This window comes from Vitis riparia, chromosome 18, assembly GCF_004353265.1.
Source record: "Vitis riparia cultivar Riparia Gloire de Montpellier isolate 1030 chromosome 18, EGFV_Vit.rip_1.0, whole genome shotgun sequence".
Taxonomy (NCBI): domain Eukaryota; kingdom Viridiplantae; phylum Streptophyta; class Magnoliopsida; order Vitales; family Vitaceae; genus Vitis; species Vitis riparia.
Genome location: NC_048448.1, coordinates 24,044,898 through 24,060,172, shown reverse-complemented (window position 1 = coordinate 24,060,172; position 15,275 = coordinate 24,044,898). Strand labels below are relative to the sequence as shown.

The 15,275-nt window shown below is 36.0% G+C and overlaps 2 protein-coding genes across 4 annotated transcripts; both read left to right on the top strand.

The window, feature by feature from the left end:
- The first annotated feature begins 992 nt into the window (after positions 1-992).
- LOC117906206 (polypyrimidine tract-binding protein homolog 3) lies at positions 993-10,549 on the top strand. Of its 3 annotated transcripts, none has more exons than XM_034819182.1 (15): positions 993-1,091; positions 1,690-1,776; positions 3,723-3,794; positions 3,896-3,972; positions 4,147-4,228; positions 6,852-6,975; positions 7,275-7,339; positions 7,453-7,502; positions 7,699-7,740; positions 7,860-7,911; positions 8,020-8,074; positions 8,180-8,193; positions 8,760-8,867; positions 9,006-9,149; positions 9,723-10,549. In XM_034819182.1, the coding sequence occupies exons 1-15, from the start codon at positions 1,002-1,004 to the stop codon at positions 10,110-10,112; spliced, it is 1,452 nt and encodes a 483-aa protein (XP_034675073.1). In that variant the 5' UTR covers positions 993-1,001; the 3' UTR covers positions 10,113-10,549. The 3 variants fall into 3 exon arrangements, with proteins under 3 accessions (XP_034675073.1, XP_034675074.1, XP_034675075.1); XM_034819183.1 differs by having other exon boundaries at positions 1,008-1,091; positions 1,693-1,776; XM_034819184.1 differs by lacking the exon at positions 993-1,091 and adding an exon at positions 1,104-1,424.
- Positions 10,550-10,888: 339 nt separating this feature from the next.
- LOC117906207 (5-formyltetrahydrofolate cyclo-ligase-like protein COG0212) lies at positions 10,889-15,230 on the top strand. Its single transcript, XM_034819185.1, has 6 exons — positions 10,889-11,446; positions 11,703-11,793; positions 12,864-13,090; positions 13,749-13,824; positions 14,482-14,607; positions 14,819-15,230. Exons 1-6 carry the CDS (start codon positions 11,051-11,053, stop codon positions 14,965-14,967), a joined length of 1,065 nt encoding a protein of 354 aa, XP_034675076.1. The 5' UTR covers positions 10,889-11,050; the 3' UTR covers positions 14,968-15,230.
- Positions 15,231-15,275: the final 45 nt, after the last annotated feature.

The window sequence follows — 15,275 nt, the reverse complement described above, 5'->3', positions numbered from 1 at the left end:
AATAGTAAAAGAAAATCGTGGAAATAATTAAACCAAAGAGGATAAAAAAATAAAATAAAGATATAAATTTAAAAATAAGTTAATTATTTTTACTTATTATTCAAGGTAATTTTTACTTTAAGTCATATTATTAATTTATTTTACCAAACATATTTAATTTACTTAATAACTTAAATTAAGGTATTAAATCATTTTAAGTTATTAAGTTGGTTTATCAAACACCCACATGATTTATGATAATATACATTTTCTTAACTTAATTTCGATTATTTAAGTCAAGTCACCTGTGCCATAAACCCATTTTAGTTCAAATTTATTTTCACTGTTTAATGATACAATTGACAAGAGGTTGTGTCGTGTTGAGGTAAGAAATAATAAAAAATTACTCAACTCGAATACGATCCGTTTAATAATCATGTCAATGATATGATACAACTACGACTCGTTCTCAACTAACACAAATAATTTATGAAAACCATCCTAGTTCATTTAATTTCTAAATATCATTCTAACTTGTTCAACCATTTCAAAATTTTAAGTTTCAAAATACATTATTTTAAAATGATTTTTATAATTTTTAAATCTTAACAAAAATTTATTATATAATTTTAATTATAATATATCTGCAATATAAAAAATAAATTAATAATTATAATTTTAACTATAATATTTTTACCATATAAATAATTAAAATATTAATTTTACACAAAATAGACAGTGTTGGGGGACTTTTCTAATTACCTAACATTTAAAAAAAAAACGTGGATATTCGATCCATGCGGTAAATTTCAGAAAGTCATGGAAAATGTCTTGAGTAGACAAGAGGCCCGGGAAGCAGGTGAAAACATCTGAGGTAAGACCCGTCAGGTTAGTCAAAGTAGCGTATATCTAGGGCACCCACTCGCTGATGGAGAGGCCTAGGGCAAGATTGGCTGAACGTGCGTAGCAGTCGATCTCTGATGCTCTGACTCTCACGGTCTCACCGACGAATCTTTTTTTATATGTATATACATCACCCAACGCTTTTATCACTTCCTACTCCCTCTCTCTCTCACCTTCCATCAGCCAAAGCTTTCTCCTTTTGTCTTCAGGTTTTTTCGCCTTCTTCTTTATCATTTCTCTAATATCAATTTACGTATTCGTTGATTTTTCTTGGTCCGTTTGGTTGGCGAGAAACGCTGCAAAAGTTGGAAACAGATTGGTTTTGGATTTCAAAAGGCTAGGGATTTTTTTCTGTTTGTTTTATTTTCGTCTGCTTCCTCGCCAACCGATAGAGGATTAGGGTTTTGAGATTGAAATACCTCCTCCGGGCTGAGCTTCCCTGTTCCTTGTTTCTTTTTAGATTTGTCTGTCTGATCGTACTGGATTTAGGGTTTTGTTTTTCTTCGTATGTCTATGGAGTGATTGATAGATAGAGTTAAGTGGTAAGAATGGTTTCCGACTTCCGAGGCACTTAAAATTCTAGAAAAGCTTTCTTTCTTTCTTTCTTTTATTTTTTGAAATACTAAATTTTAATTCCTTCTCGTGTTGTTTTCGGTCAAATGTCTATCTTTTGGCTTTGGTTTTTCAAACACTGTAGTGTGAAATGCTATGAACATGCTATCAGAATAAAGTATGATTGGGTTTCTAATCTAAATTTGTTTATGTTTTTCATACATTTGTATCTTTTTCTCTCAATTACGAAAATAGAAGGATTATTCATTGTTGGAGTTATTTAAAATGACGGAGCCTTCCAAAGTCATTCATGTTCGTAATGTGGGGCATGAAATATCAGAGGTATGTTATTCTTTCAAATCAAATGATCTCTATATTTATATATGCTTGGAATCATTTCCATATGTTGAACATTTCTCAGTAGCATACACTCATATCTAGTGGTTTCTTCTTCTCGTTCTTGTTCTATTTTCATTTAGACTTATGATTTATTTAAAGCCAGATAATCTCGAAATTCACGTCTCCTTAAAGTAGCAATGTTTTAATTGGTGCATCAATCACTATTATTAAACAGTTTGGGACAAAATTATGGAGCCCTGGTAAAAAGGGAAAAAGCTCCAAAGGGGATGCCTCCAAAAAACATCACCCCTTCTCCTATATTTTCCCATGCAGAACAGCTATACCAGCTTCCTTTTTTAATTTTTCCGCTAGGATATAAAATTGCAAGCTGAAGATGCGTAAAAACATGGCTCTCAGTTGCTGCAAGATATATTTTTTGGGATCTAATGATTGAGCATTTTGTAAAAAGGCGAGAATTGTGGAAGAGCAAGTATTTATCCAAGGGAACAGGAGTTACCTCCAAACTTAGTACACTTTCAAGCTTGGTTGTCTACTTATGTCCTCATTGGTGATTCTGGTTAGTTCATTCAATGTCAGAAGCTACAGAGAGACTTTCTACAGGTTGGAGGGAAGGTAGGATGGGGAATTTCTCATATGATGAATTTTGTAACCTTTATTGTCCAGAAAGGTGGGTGAGCTGGGATTAGAAACTTGGTGGCCCTTAATAAATCTTGTTGGGTAAGGGACTGGAAGTTTTTGAATGTAAGAGATAAGCTTTGGAAGAAAGCTCTGGAGGGAAAGTTCAGGAACTGGGGAGGGATGGTGTTCCAGGGACAGTACAGTTTGTTTTGGGGAGAAGTCTCTTGAAATGATATGAGGAAGGGTTGGGATCTTTTCCAGGTCTTGACTTATCTATCTGTGGGGAATGAGCATAGGATGAACTTCTGACTCGATCTTTGGTGTGGTATCTGACTTATTTTATTTTGCTGTCGACAAAGGAATGCGAATAGCTGATCATTGGTGTTTGGAAGGTGGTTTTGGGAGGGTCGGAATCTTTTCCAGGTTTTGAGTTGTCTACTCTTTTGGCAAAGGACAACTTCTGACTAGATGTTTGGAGTGGACAGGTGAGTTTGAAGGTCATGTTCTGACTTAATTTAGTCTGGTTGATGATAAAGAAGCGTGGATGGCTGAGTTGGAAGGTGATTTAGGCACTGGAATTAATAGTTAACCGAAGCTTTTGTAATTGTGTGTTGGAGGGGATGGGAGTTTTATGGCCTAACATCTGGTAGCAAAATCGTCAAGTAGTTGAGAGAGGGTGTGTTGATTTATAAATCTTCAAGCAAGTTTTCTTGGTCAAATACTTATTTATGGACATGTTTATCATATCTTGACTGAGCATCAACCAGTTCAGGAGGCTGAATCACTTGTTTGACTGTCAGATTAATAGATTGCTAAATATTAAATATAATGAGAGAAAACAATTGAACAAAATTGATTAGCTTTTCTGTGTTTTGAGTCTGCGTAGGCCTATCCATGTCCTTAGTCAAGCCATGACTAGCATTACCAAATATTTGACTTAGAAACTATAGTGCTTGGAGAAGGACTTCAGAAACAAGAACATGCTATGTGATGTCTAGGTTTGATCATAGTAAAATATGAATGGTTGTTCCTACATTCCCTATTGGTGATAAAAATAGCTTGCATATTTAATTCACGATTAAAGCAGTGCAGTAAGTGGCTAGTAGACCACTGTAGTAATAAAGGGACTCTTTAATTTCAAACAAGTGGCTCAAAGCAAAAGAATCCTATTCATGTAGTGTAGTAGGTGCTGTCCTGTGTAAGGGTCTCACATCATGAAAGAATTTTTTTTTAACGATTTCACTTGGTTGCATATTTTTGCTTCTTGGTTCTATGTATTTATCTTTCTAATATACCTGTTATTTTTCCAGAATGATTTGCTTCAGCTGTTCCAGCCATTTGGCGTCATTACTAAGCTTGTGATGCTTCGTGCAAAAAATCAGGTGTTCTTGTCATGTCCATATGGTAGAGGCAGCTGATCATGTCTGAATCTTCAGCCAAACTAATAATTTGATATATTTTGGCATGTCTTTCATGGTTGCAGGCTCTCCTCCAAATGCAAGATGTTCCCTCAGCTGCCAATGCAATGCAATTCTACACGAATGTTCAGCCAAGCATAAGGTTTGTGATTTGTGATACAAAGTATTGTTTACTTTTCTCCTTAGGGATCAAAGTGTGGTTCCTCTTCTAATGATTTTGTGTGGGTTTGCACAACTATCATTTTGATGTTCCTACCCATTTCTTATTTATTCTCCAAGTTCTAATTTGTGGTTTAAATCTTTTTTTGATCCACAGGGGGAGGAACGTCTATGTTCAGTTCTCATCACATCAAGAACTAACAACAGTGGATCAGAATGCTCAAGGACGAGGAGATGAGGTTAGTGTCTAGTTTGATATTAATGAAATAGGCTGCTATTTATTTGTAGTGTTTATGGTAAACTGGATGAAATTGGCTGCTATTCTTCTTTAGTTCTTATACTTGTCTTGACCCAGGATATCAAGCTTATTTTCTGTTCTCATGCTGTATGCAGAATGCACTTAATGACATTAGACAGAAAGCTAATAAATAGTTATGGGACACCTGCACCCTTTAGGTTGTATGAATTGATCTGTTTAGTGAGGAAGCACTTATTTCAGTGATGTTGAAGGTGGTTGCTTGGACCACCTAAGCATTTAGGGGTATTCACGCATTTATGGATTCTTTTTGACCTCCTAGTCAAGGCCACTTCATTTGGGTGGAACCCAGGTAGTCATTTGGTATCAAGACATTAGGCAATGAGGCAATCACATTCAAGTAAAGTTCTTTTTTAAATTTAATAAAAGCCCTGAATTTAACAATTGCTAAAGGTTTTAGCAGAGGGTTTTTTTTTTTTTTTTTACTCCATCAAAAGGCTTATGTACTGAATAAATAAGAAGTGAAAATACCCTGCCAATCATCTTTGTTTTCAACAGCAGGGATTTTGCTTGTAGGAGCCATTTCTTCTTTGAATTGCTCCCTGGGGACCTTTTTTTTTCTTATTCTTCTTCTTCTTCTTCCTTTTACTTTCCTCTTCTATTTTTGTCTGATCTCTGCTTCTTTATTGTTTTATTTGATCTCTCTCTCTTAAATCATTTTTGGAAATCCAAAACCTCTTGTCTCAGAGCTGTGTTAGGTTTTGATTCCTGGAATCAAAGTTCTCCTGGAAGCAAAGTTCTTTTCCTTTTTCTTTTTCAGTCTATTTCAAAATGTAAAAGGTGAACAATTCTGAAACTCATCAAGGGAAAACAAGTTTTGTGTTTTTTTAAAGACTATTTTAATTCATTTTTTTTGTCAAAAAATTTTGATTCAACTTCTCCTGGTGCATTTTATATGTGATTTGAAATTGTGTATATGCTATTTGATTTGTAGATCACATCTATCATGTATAATTATATTCCTTAATATATTGTTCTAGAGTGATATGGCATTGAGGTGGTTTATCAATTTAGTCTTCATGTAGGTTTTGATGATTTGAATTTCTCATGATGTTTAGAGATACTCTAGAATGTTGATTTTCTGTTTTTTTTTTTCAATAGGCAAATAGAAAATCTATTAATAGAATAGTGCCTAACAAAGAGAGGTGCAACAATGTACACCGGATCATGTTCATTTTCTTGTTTTGTTCTATTTTGATGTTGGAATATGGACAAAGGTGAAGCTTCCCATCAATGTGGATATCTTTTATTATCTTTGGGGGTGAATAAATAATGGTCTGAATGATTTGTTATTGCTATTTGATGCTTTTACCAATTATTATCGTTGCTATTATTATTATTTTTATTGCTACTATGCTACTAACTTTTTTATCATTTGCACTTGTCAACATATAAAACAAGAAGTTTTGATGAAATAGTTATGATGTCCATATTGTTCTTCTAATGTGTTAGGAAGTGGTTTAATAATTTATCACCTGGCTTCACTCAACTCAATTGCTTCTTTGCCTTTTGTCATCTTTGCAGCACCTTTAGCCTTTGATAACACTAATTTAGTTATTTATAAAATAGTGATAGAGACTTGTTCAGTGAAACTGTTCTTGCTTTTATTGGTGTGTGGACAACTGATTATAGCTCATCTGGCTTGATATCAATTACAAATCTCTTTTGGATTATATGTCAAAGTAGAGCCTTTTGGATTTTGTACCTTCATGTTGCCATTGACTTATTGGGGTTGTCATTGAAATCAGATGACATGAATGCAAATATGAATTTCATATATTAAATACTTTGTTGGTGTGATATTGCTGCCATGCCAGCTCCAAGTGTGTTGGGTGCTGCTTGTGAAGGAATATTCCAGGAAAATTGTATATTTTGTTGTATTAACCTTTTCGTTTTCCTTGATATGCCTGCATCATTGAAAAGGAACAAGACATTACTTTATTCTATTCTTAGATGTGCACATCATACACCTGTGTTTCTTGTAGATTTTGCAGTGCTGAATCACATGAAGCATAGTTGGTACAATCTACATGGAGAGTTTTCTCTTGGTTCATTTATTAATTGTCATGACTAAACTCTGCAGTCTGAGTATGTTTCTAGTTTTTTCCCACATTAAGTTTAGCTGAAGTCTTTTGTTGGGTCATCTATTGTTAAGATGTCAGGGAGATAGGTAGAGAGAACAGGGTTCAGTTCCTTTTAACACTGAATCTCGGTCTGTACATTGTTGGACTATAAATATCATATGGATTGACTGGTAATTGATTAGCAATGTTGCACCTGACTCAACAGGCATACAAAATTATCCATACAATCAGTTCTTTATAATTTTCTGCTCTTTCACACATAACTTTCTTACATTCTATTACTCTTTTTATTTTGTTGTTTTTAAGCTCTTTGTGAGTGTTAGTGGGTAAATATTACTTAATATGATCTCTTAGTTTTCAATAGTTCTTTCTCCTTTTCTCTATCTGTTCTTCTCTATTTATTCTCTTCTCTCTCTCCTGTCTCTATGCCGGTCTACCGTCGGGCACTCTCTGGACACACAGCCTAATCGAATTCTCTTAGTTACAATTCATCACCTGCTATACCCTATAACAGTGGAGGTGCTGCATCAAGTGTTTTCTCCTCATGGTTTTGTGGAGAAGATTGTCACGTTTCAGAAGTCAGCTGGTCAGCTTCTTCAAGTTTTCTCTCTTTATCTCTCTTGTGCTGTCTCTCTATCTCTTAATTCTTAATTCTCCTTTCAACTCTTGAAGACTAGCTGGATGGTTTTAGTGTTTTCTTTATTGGAAATATCCTTTAAAATTCAATTTCTCTAACCTGTGTTACTGGGCATGCTGATTAATAATTTTTGAGATGTGAAATGTGTATTACACTTCAAGCTGCAATTATAGTGCTCTTGTAAGTTGTCCACAAATGTTTTTCTCTTGCTTTTAGTTCTATTCATCCACTGTGTGCAAACTTTGTAGGTTTTCAAGCCCTTATCCAGTATCAATCACGCCAGAGTGCAGTTGCAGCAAGGAATTCTCTTCAGGTATGTGGTCAATTTTGTAGTCAACAATTTACTTTGAAGTGGAGCTGTTTTAAATTCTGATGGATAGCTCATTTGGATCTAAAGAAGTTTGATCCTTGGCTTCTTCTTTATAGGGACGCAATATTTATGATGGTTGCTGTCAGCTTGACATTCAATTTTCAAAGTAGGTTTCTAACGTTTCTGTAATTTTATTGTCTGGTGTTAACTTTTTTTTTTCCTCCTTGATAGGAGTGTCTCATGTTATGTTTGTACTCCATGTGAGCAAGCATGTGGATATGATGCATATAAGCATTTCTTTCCCACTTTTTTTTCCTACAATATGGTGGATTGTATATTTATTCTTTGTATTGGAAATGCAGCCTTGATGAGTTACAAGTGAACTACAATAATGAGCGCTCTAGGTGAGTTGTTGCTTCATTCACTCTGCACTTTGTATAGCTTTAGATGGGGTCAGTTGTGAATATCTCCTTTTAACCTAATCTTGACAATGCTGTTGAATTAATTCTCTTTATGTTGATAGGGACTTCACAAATCCATCTCTGCCTTCAGAGCAGAAAGGCAGATCTTCACAGGTATTTTCTGTTGCCTTATGTTATTTCCCTTGAATTTATGTGCATGATATTTTATGCCCAGTTCTTTGCTTTTTGGCATCAAACTTATCTGAACCAATGGTGCAACAGTCTGGTTATGGTGATGCAGGAGGTATGTATGCCCTTCAACCAGGAGCCAGGGCAGGTGATTAATTTGGCATTGGTGTATTAACTTTTGCTCTGTTTACCTATACACCTCTTAGCTGTTCACTTGCTAACTGATGCCCAAATTTCATTTTCTGTATTTCAGTTGGATTTCCACAGGTGGGTGTCGCTCATGTGATGTTACAGATCATCTCTGGATATTTCTTTCTGAGCTGGGGAATTTTGTTCTGTTTACGTTTTAACAGGAATAGTCGGGATGCATATGGGTTGACGACTCTTCCTTACTCTACTCATTGTTTAAATGTGATGTACATGTGCTGTGGTTGCTAATTTTGTACCAACGCTTCTCAAAGCCCCACCTTGTAGATGTCCTGGCCTGATGTGGCATTCCCCATCAAATCTATTGCACTTGTGGAGGTCCTGGAAGATTTTTATTTGTTTAGTTTTTTGGATGGAAGGGAAGGCATTAGAGTGGGGTTTCAAGTCTTTGATTTGACATATAACATCATCCTGGAACATAAGACATTGCTAGGAAATAGCTCTAGGTGGGGCTTTTTGGAGGGGTGGCCGTGAGAAGGATGTTTCTTTAGCTTTATATTCTTTTTCTTTGAAATTACTTGTATATGAAATTTCTGGATTAAATTATATATTTAATTTTAGTTGTTTGATTTCTGTGGTATTGCTGTCCCAAGCATGACTTGGATATTTTTCTTTTTAAAATCTAGATGCCCAATGCGTCTGCCATTGCTGCTGCCTTTGGAGGAGGTTTGCCCCCTGGAATTAGTGGGACAAATGACAGGTGTACTGTCCTTGTCTCTAATCTAAATCCTGATGTATGCTTCTCTACTCTCCCTTCTTCTTCTTCTTCTTCTTCTTCTTCTTTATTTATTTTTCCTATTTTATCTTTTGTATTAAAATTTTCTGTTGGCTCTTCTACCACTTATGTTTGGGAACTTTTTCCATCATTTCAGAGAATAGATGAAGATAAGCTTTTCAACCTGTTCTCCATCTATGGAAACATTGTCAGAATTAAGCTGCTCCGCAATAAGCCAGATCATGCACTAGTCCAAATGGGTGATGGCTTCCAGGCTGAGTTGGCAGTACATTTTCTGAAGGTAGATAGTTTACCACCCCTTCAAGATACATTTCTGAGATTATAGTTGTGATTAAGATGTTTGATTTGTGGATATGATATGTCTGTTGAAAGAGCAGATGATAATGTTGGATTTCTTGGCTTAGTTTTTAAAAAAATTGAATGACATGGCTGTCTCTTTATGTTGATTTGGTGATTGTATCATCTGTCAGAAATCTATAGGATCATTTTTCCCAATAAACCTTGAACTACAACTCTTGTAACTTGAGCACTTCTGACTTCCCATTAGATCTTTGTGGATGATTCCAAAAGGATGAGGTTATTCTTTGGTTTTGTGTTTTGAATATTTCATGTTTGTTGTGTTTGTTTGCTTTAACATTTATTGATGCAGATTTGGCCCTGATTTTGTTAGGCCATGGATGTGAATTAACTGATTGCAAATTTCAAACTATTTGTTCCCATTTGTTAAATTTTGGAACCTAATCTTTTATGTATGCCATCACTCAATTGATCAATAATTTGTGTTACTTCTCTTTGTATTGTGGTGAAGTTCTTTTTACTGGGAACTAAAATCCTTTCAAAATTGGGATGATAGGGAGCCATGCTATTTGGAAAGAGATTGGAGGTGAACTTCTCGAAGTATTCAAACATAACTACAGGTGCTGATACACACGAGTATATGAACTCAAGTCTTAACCGCTTCAACCGTAATGCTGCAAAGAATTACCGCTACTGCTGTTCCCCTACAAAGATGATCCATGTGTCCACTCTTAACCAGGACATCACGGAGGAGGAGATTGTGTCTCACCTGGAGGAACATGGCACCATTGTCAACACCAAGCTCTTTGAGATGAATGGGAAGAAGCAGGCTCTGGTGATGTTTGAAAATGAGGAGCAGGCAACTGAAGCTCTTGTGTGCAAGCATGCCACCCCCCTTGGTGGATTAGCAATCCGCATTTCCTTTTCCCAGTTGCAGGGTATATAGGAAAGCCCTCACCATAAAGGGGTCGTGGGGGTTAAGGGCTAATAAACGTGAAGGATATTTATGTGCGGATTACATCTTCTATAACTTTCTCTTTCTTTTTCTTGTATTTGTGATTTAATTGCTTTTGTAGTGGTGGAATGCTCAGTTGGTTTTGTATTAATATAACATTTGCTCTCACCCTAGTTTCTCTAGGGTTTTCCAATGCTAGGACTTAGGAGCAATCTCTGTTGTAGGCAGATATGCTGGGCTTTTGAAAAGTACCAGGGAAATATGTGTAATATTCCCTTACGCGTGAGCCTGAGGGATCTCTTCCTTTTCCGCCTTCTTTTTCTGTATAGTTTTTACTTTTCCCAATTGAGGCTTATATTTTTTATTGTATCCAAATTGGTTATGGCCGACTGATTGATGAGTGTTCCAAGGTTACTTTGTTCTTATTACATCGTTTTCCTCTTCTTTCTTCCTCTCTCATATCCTTGATTCTTCTGTCTTCTCCTCTCTCTCCCTCCCTCCCACCCACGAAGTTTCAGAAATATTTATTGCAGAATCACTGTTTAGGCAGAATTGTGATATTTTTCATCACTCTCTTAGTTAAGTTTCTATTAGATTTATTGCAGAGTCGCTATGAATCAAGTGGAAGTGTTGTATCCTCCTCCCCTCCGCCTCTGAGTCAGTCTATATATATATAATTTTTATTTTAAATAAATGTTCAATATTAAAATGCAATATATTTTTTAATTTATTTTTGGATTCAAAAATAATCCTCCCAACTGGTTATCCACATCCTGTTTAGGAAACCAAGGTTGGCCTAAGGAGTGGTTAATGCGCCCAGAAGATATATGTTTCAACGTCTAACCAAAATGAAGGTGGGTGAATCCTGAAACCTTATCAGATGCATATCGTCAGAAAAAATAACTTCTTTCATTCTGGTTGTTTCGTTAATGGACGCAATGATTCGAATATCATCCCCATTCGCCATCTTCAACAAACCCCACGACTCTCCAACCTCCTTTTCCTTTTCTGTTCCCTTCTCTCTCAACAAAAACGTCGGCGGTTCAAGAAATCATCAAAAGCTGGGCAGTAGCAAAAGTAGCAGAAACGACGCCGTTTTCGACGAGGCGGCATTCGAGGCTGAGAGGCTCACCCTCGACGCCAGAGCTCGCGAATCCATGGCAGAGGCTTCCAAGAGGGAGACCGAAACGGACCCCAAAGCTTGGAAATGGGTTATCCGAAAGAGGGTTTGGGATTTCATGGAGACCCGCAACATTGCCCAAAATCCTCGCCCCGTTCACCACCGTATCCCCAATTTTGTTGGCGCTGCAGCTGCTGCTCAGAAAGTGAGTTTTTGCTTTTGCCGGTGCGTTTAGTTGCCCAGAATTTATTTATTTTTGTCTAAAATGGAAAATGCTATTCAGTCACCCAGTGCATCAAATTTCTACGCTTTGTCCAAATATGGCGCACCGTTGTTAAATAGATTCATATGAATTTATAATATCCGTAGTGTTCAATGATTCCTATGGTTTTGTTTTCTTTTATTTATGGATGGAATATTGAAAATGTAATTAGAGCTATATGTCATATGGGTTCTGACAGTTGGGTGGGTTGGAAGCATTTGGGGTTGCCAAATGTGTGAAAGTTAATCCAGATTCGCCACAGAAGCAAGTGAGGTTCCTCACACTCTCTGGTTAGTTGCTGTATTTATTAGTTTTTATGATGTTAATGTTTTAAGGGCTGATTTCAACTGTGAAATTCATCTTATTCAAGAAGTACAATGTGCATCAAAGATTTCTTTCTTATAGCACCCAGCTTTATGACAACACATAGGCAGTGAGTTATTATTTAAGAATCTTATGTGCTGCCCTTTTTGTAATTTTCACGCTTTGGTTGTTTTCTTTGGTAACATAAAATGCATTAGAGGGATGGTGGGAAGAAGGTGCAACCTACATGCATGTGATCTGAAGCATACAAGTGCATGCAAAAGGGAACAAACAAGAAAAGGCCTAAAAGAGAGGCCTTGACGGATTCAATTTGGTGGTTTTTCTCTACTATGATATCACAGAATTTTGTTAACAAGCTTCCCACCTTGATTATGTGTAAAGTTGTGAGTGCCTTGGGAGTTCCCTTGAACATCAACTTAAGCAGAACTTGAGACGTAAGCCTTAAAGGACTTCCTACAAATATCTCAATTGTGATGATGGATTTTGACCTTCAGATGTAATTTAAGTTATGATGGAATCACTCTATATATGTGGGAACTTTACACTCCAAACACGGCCTTTGCATGTACTAAAAAGGAACTGTTTTATTAAAATTAACATTATATGTTAGATATTTTTTCCTATTGTACCTAACTGAATTATGAACTTCTATCCCATAATTCAATTGTTATATAAAAGATTATTATTGCTCTGGTTGTTAAAGACCTAGTTGTTTTTTCTACACCATTCTACTTTGAGTTATAGTTTGTTAGCAATGCATGCTATAGACTAAAGCTCCTATGGGATTAGGCTATTTCCTCAAAATGATTGTTGGCTAGGAAGAACACGGACATCATTTTTAATGGTTAACAGAATTCAAATTCCAAATAGTTGACATAAAGCACAGTGGATATTTTCTAACAGATTTGGAACCAGTATTAATCTGGGTTCAATTGAATTGGTTTTTTATGCATGCATTGGTGCTGTTTGCCTGTTATGTTTAGATTCATTGACAACTACTAGATTTTAGTTTTAATATTGATTTGTATGTATGCAGGTGGAAAACAGCTATTAACTCCTCAGCCTCGTTTAAGGACGGGCTTTTTCTCTGTTCTGGAATCAAGTATGTTAACCCCTAGCACCATCAATGAGGCATGCACCTCTGTAGGTGTTGCCAAATATGGACGGCCAATTGGATTAGATGAGCAGATCAAGGTGGACCTTATTGTCATAGGCTCAGTTGCCGTTGACCCAAAGACTGGTGCACGACTTGGCAAGGGTGAGGTAATTACTAATAACATATGATACTTGTTGCCGTATTTTGAAGACTCTAGAATCTAGAGTGGTGGAAATAGCTGGTGAATGTTGTTTTGAAGTATTTGGAAACCTAGAATATGAATATGTTCTCATTTTTTATGAGAGAAGTAGCACTTTGTACTTCTTCCTAAGATTGAGTTGCTTATCTATAAATTATGTTCTCAGGAATGACTTGGTTACTCCTATGATATTTTGTATGCATTACATTTTGTTTCAGTTATTGTTATTATTATTCTTAATAGTATTATGTTCTCAGGAATGACTTGGTTACTCCTATGATATTTTGTATGCATAACATTTTGTTTTAGTTATTGTTATTATTATTATTATTAGTATTAACATTATCTTTTTCCCTGTGCATATCAAAAATTGCCTTATTGAACCTACTAATTATGTTTCATTGCAAGAAATGATTATCCAGCTCTAGTTCCCCCCTATGATCTATCTGTTTTTAATGTAGATTGTCACAGAACTTATTTTTTACCTGGGCACAATCAAATCTATCAAAGCTAGATTTCCTCTTGTACTATCTTGACATCTACTTGTGTTGTTACTACTTCTTAGAATGGTTTCACTTTACCCTGTTTTTAAGAATTTACTGGAATTTGTCATGTCTCTGCTTCAGGGGTTTGCAGAACTTGAATACGGGATGTTGCGGTACATGGGAGCCATAGATGACACTACTCCTATTGTCACCTCAGGTAAGTAGGTTTCTACAACTGTTGTTGCTATGATTATCTGTTTCGTTTGGAGGGATCCCTTTGGCATTCATTCTCAGTATAATACTTCTTCAACGCTAGTGGGTTCTTATCTTATATTTGATTGACAATATTTTTAATTCAAAAATGGAAGTTCTCATTTCAAAATGTTGTTAACCTGAGTATCCCAAGAAACTAGTCATCGTGCTATTTAGTTGCAGAGTTACTCTTTCACAAGTATCTTGACATGTGAATTTTGGATGACTGTAAATCATGCATGTGTTATTGAAGTAATCCCATGTCCTGTCAAAAAGTGTATTTCAGATTTCTGAATCTCAGTATAACTGGAAAACTATTCTGACTGCAAATAGAGTTGTCATCCCCACTTATTTATTTAGTGCATTCTCATGAGTTATATGGTGTAACAATATTTGAATAAAAACATACTGGATGATTACGACCTGGGAGGCTCTGTGTTTTATGTATTTTGAAAACAATTGTGAGACAGGTGCCTTATAACATAAGAAAAATCAGACCTGGTAGTTGAGTAGTTCGTCCCAACTCATATATGTGGCCATCTGATTTGTTATCTTCCCCTCCCCCCACCCCCTTTTTTTTTTCTAATTATCACTTCATTATTTTGATTCTCTGATTTTGCAGTACATGATGAGCAATTGGTCGATGACATTCCTGTTGAGAAGCTGTTAATCCATGACGTGCCAGTTGATATTATATGCACCCCAACCCAAGTTATTTTTACCAACACCTCAATCCCAAAGCCTCAAGGTTTGTCAGGCAATTCTTCTTTTTCATTATCAGCATCATGACTCTGAGGAGCAGGATGTTCAGACAAACCTGATGCCCATGTGACCTTGAAACTGTCAAAGTGAACGAGGCAGTCAAAACTGTTTTGGTCGAGAGTTTGAAATAGTGTACCTTTTGTTATGTTTAGAAGATGACGTTACACCAAGTGAACCTTTCTTCATTGTGAGTGCAGGGATCTACTGGGACAAATTATCTCCTGAGAAGCTTGGTCAAATTCGAATACTCAGAGAACTCAAGAGTAGGATTGAAGGAGAAACCGGACAGAAGCTCCCCTGTGGTCCATCTGAGAAATTGCCACCTACAGCTAAGCGGAAGCGCTGATCTGTCTTATGTTTATTTTGTATTGAACACAGACAGAAGAACTGAAGAAGAAAACAAACATATCTCTATTATGTTTATTTTATACTTGAATGAAGACAGAAGCAAATAACATTTATATAAATTACACCCATGATATGTGTAACAAAGAAATAGTCCCCTTCCCAAATGGTTATGTATGTATTGGTTTGGGCTATAATGAGTGGAAAAATGTATGTCTTAGTGGTCCCCTTCCCAAATGGTTATGCATGTATTGGTTTGGGCTATGATGAGAGGAAAAATGTATGTCTTAGTTCTGGTTATGAACAGAA

Excerpts from the sequence above, each read along its gene's own strand:
- LOC117906207 (XM_034819185.1), top strand. The coding sequence starts at position 11,051 with ATGGACGCAATGATTCGAATATCATCCCCATTCGCCATCTTCAACAAA. Across the intron at positions 13,091-13,748 it reads CACGACTTGGCAAGGGTGAG|GGGTTTGCAGAACTTGAATA; the intron begins GTAATTACTAAT and ends TCTCTGCTTCAG. Across the intron at positions 14,608-14,818 it reads CTCAATCCCAAAGCCTCAAG|GGATCTACTGGGACAAATTA; the intron begins GTTTGTCAGGCA and ends TTGTGAGTGCAG.
- LOC117906206 (XM_034819182.1), top strand. The coding sequence starts at position 1,002 with ATGTATATACATCACCCAACGCTTTTATCACTTCCTACTCCCTCTCTC. Across the intron at positions 3,795-3,895 it reads TGCTTCGTGCAAAAAATCAG|GCTCTCCTCCAAATGCAAGA; the intron begins GTGTTCTTGTCA and ends TCATGGTTGCAG. Across the intron at positions 7,503-7,698 it reads CTTGACATTCAATTTTCAAA|CCTTGATGAGTTACAAGTGA; the intron begins GTAGGTTTCTAA and ends TTGGAAATGCAG.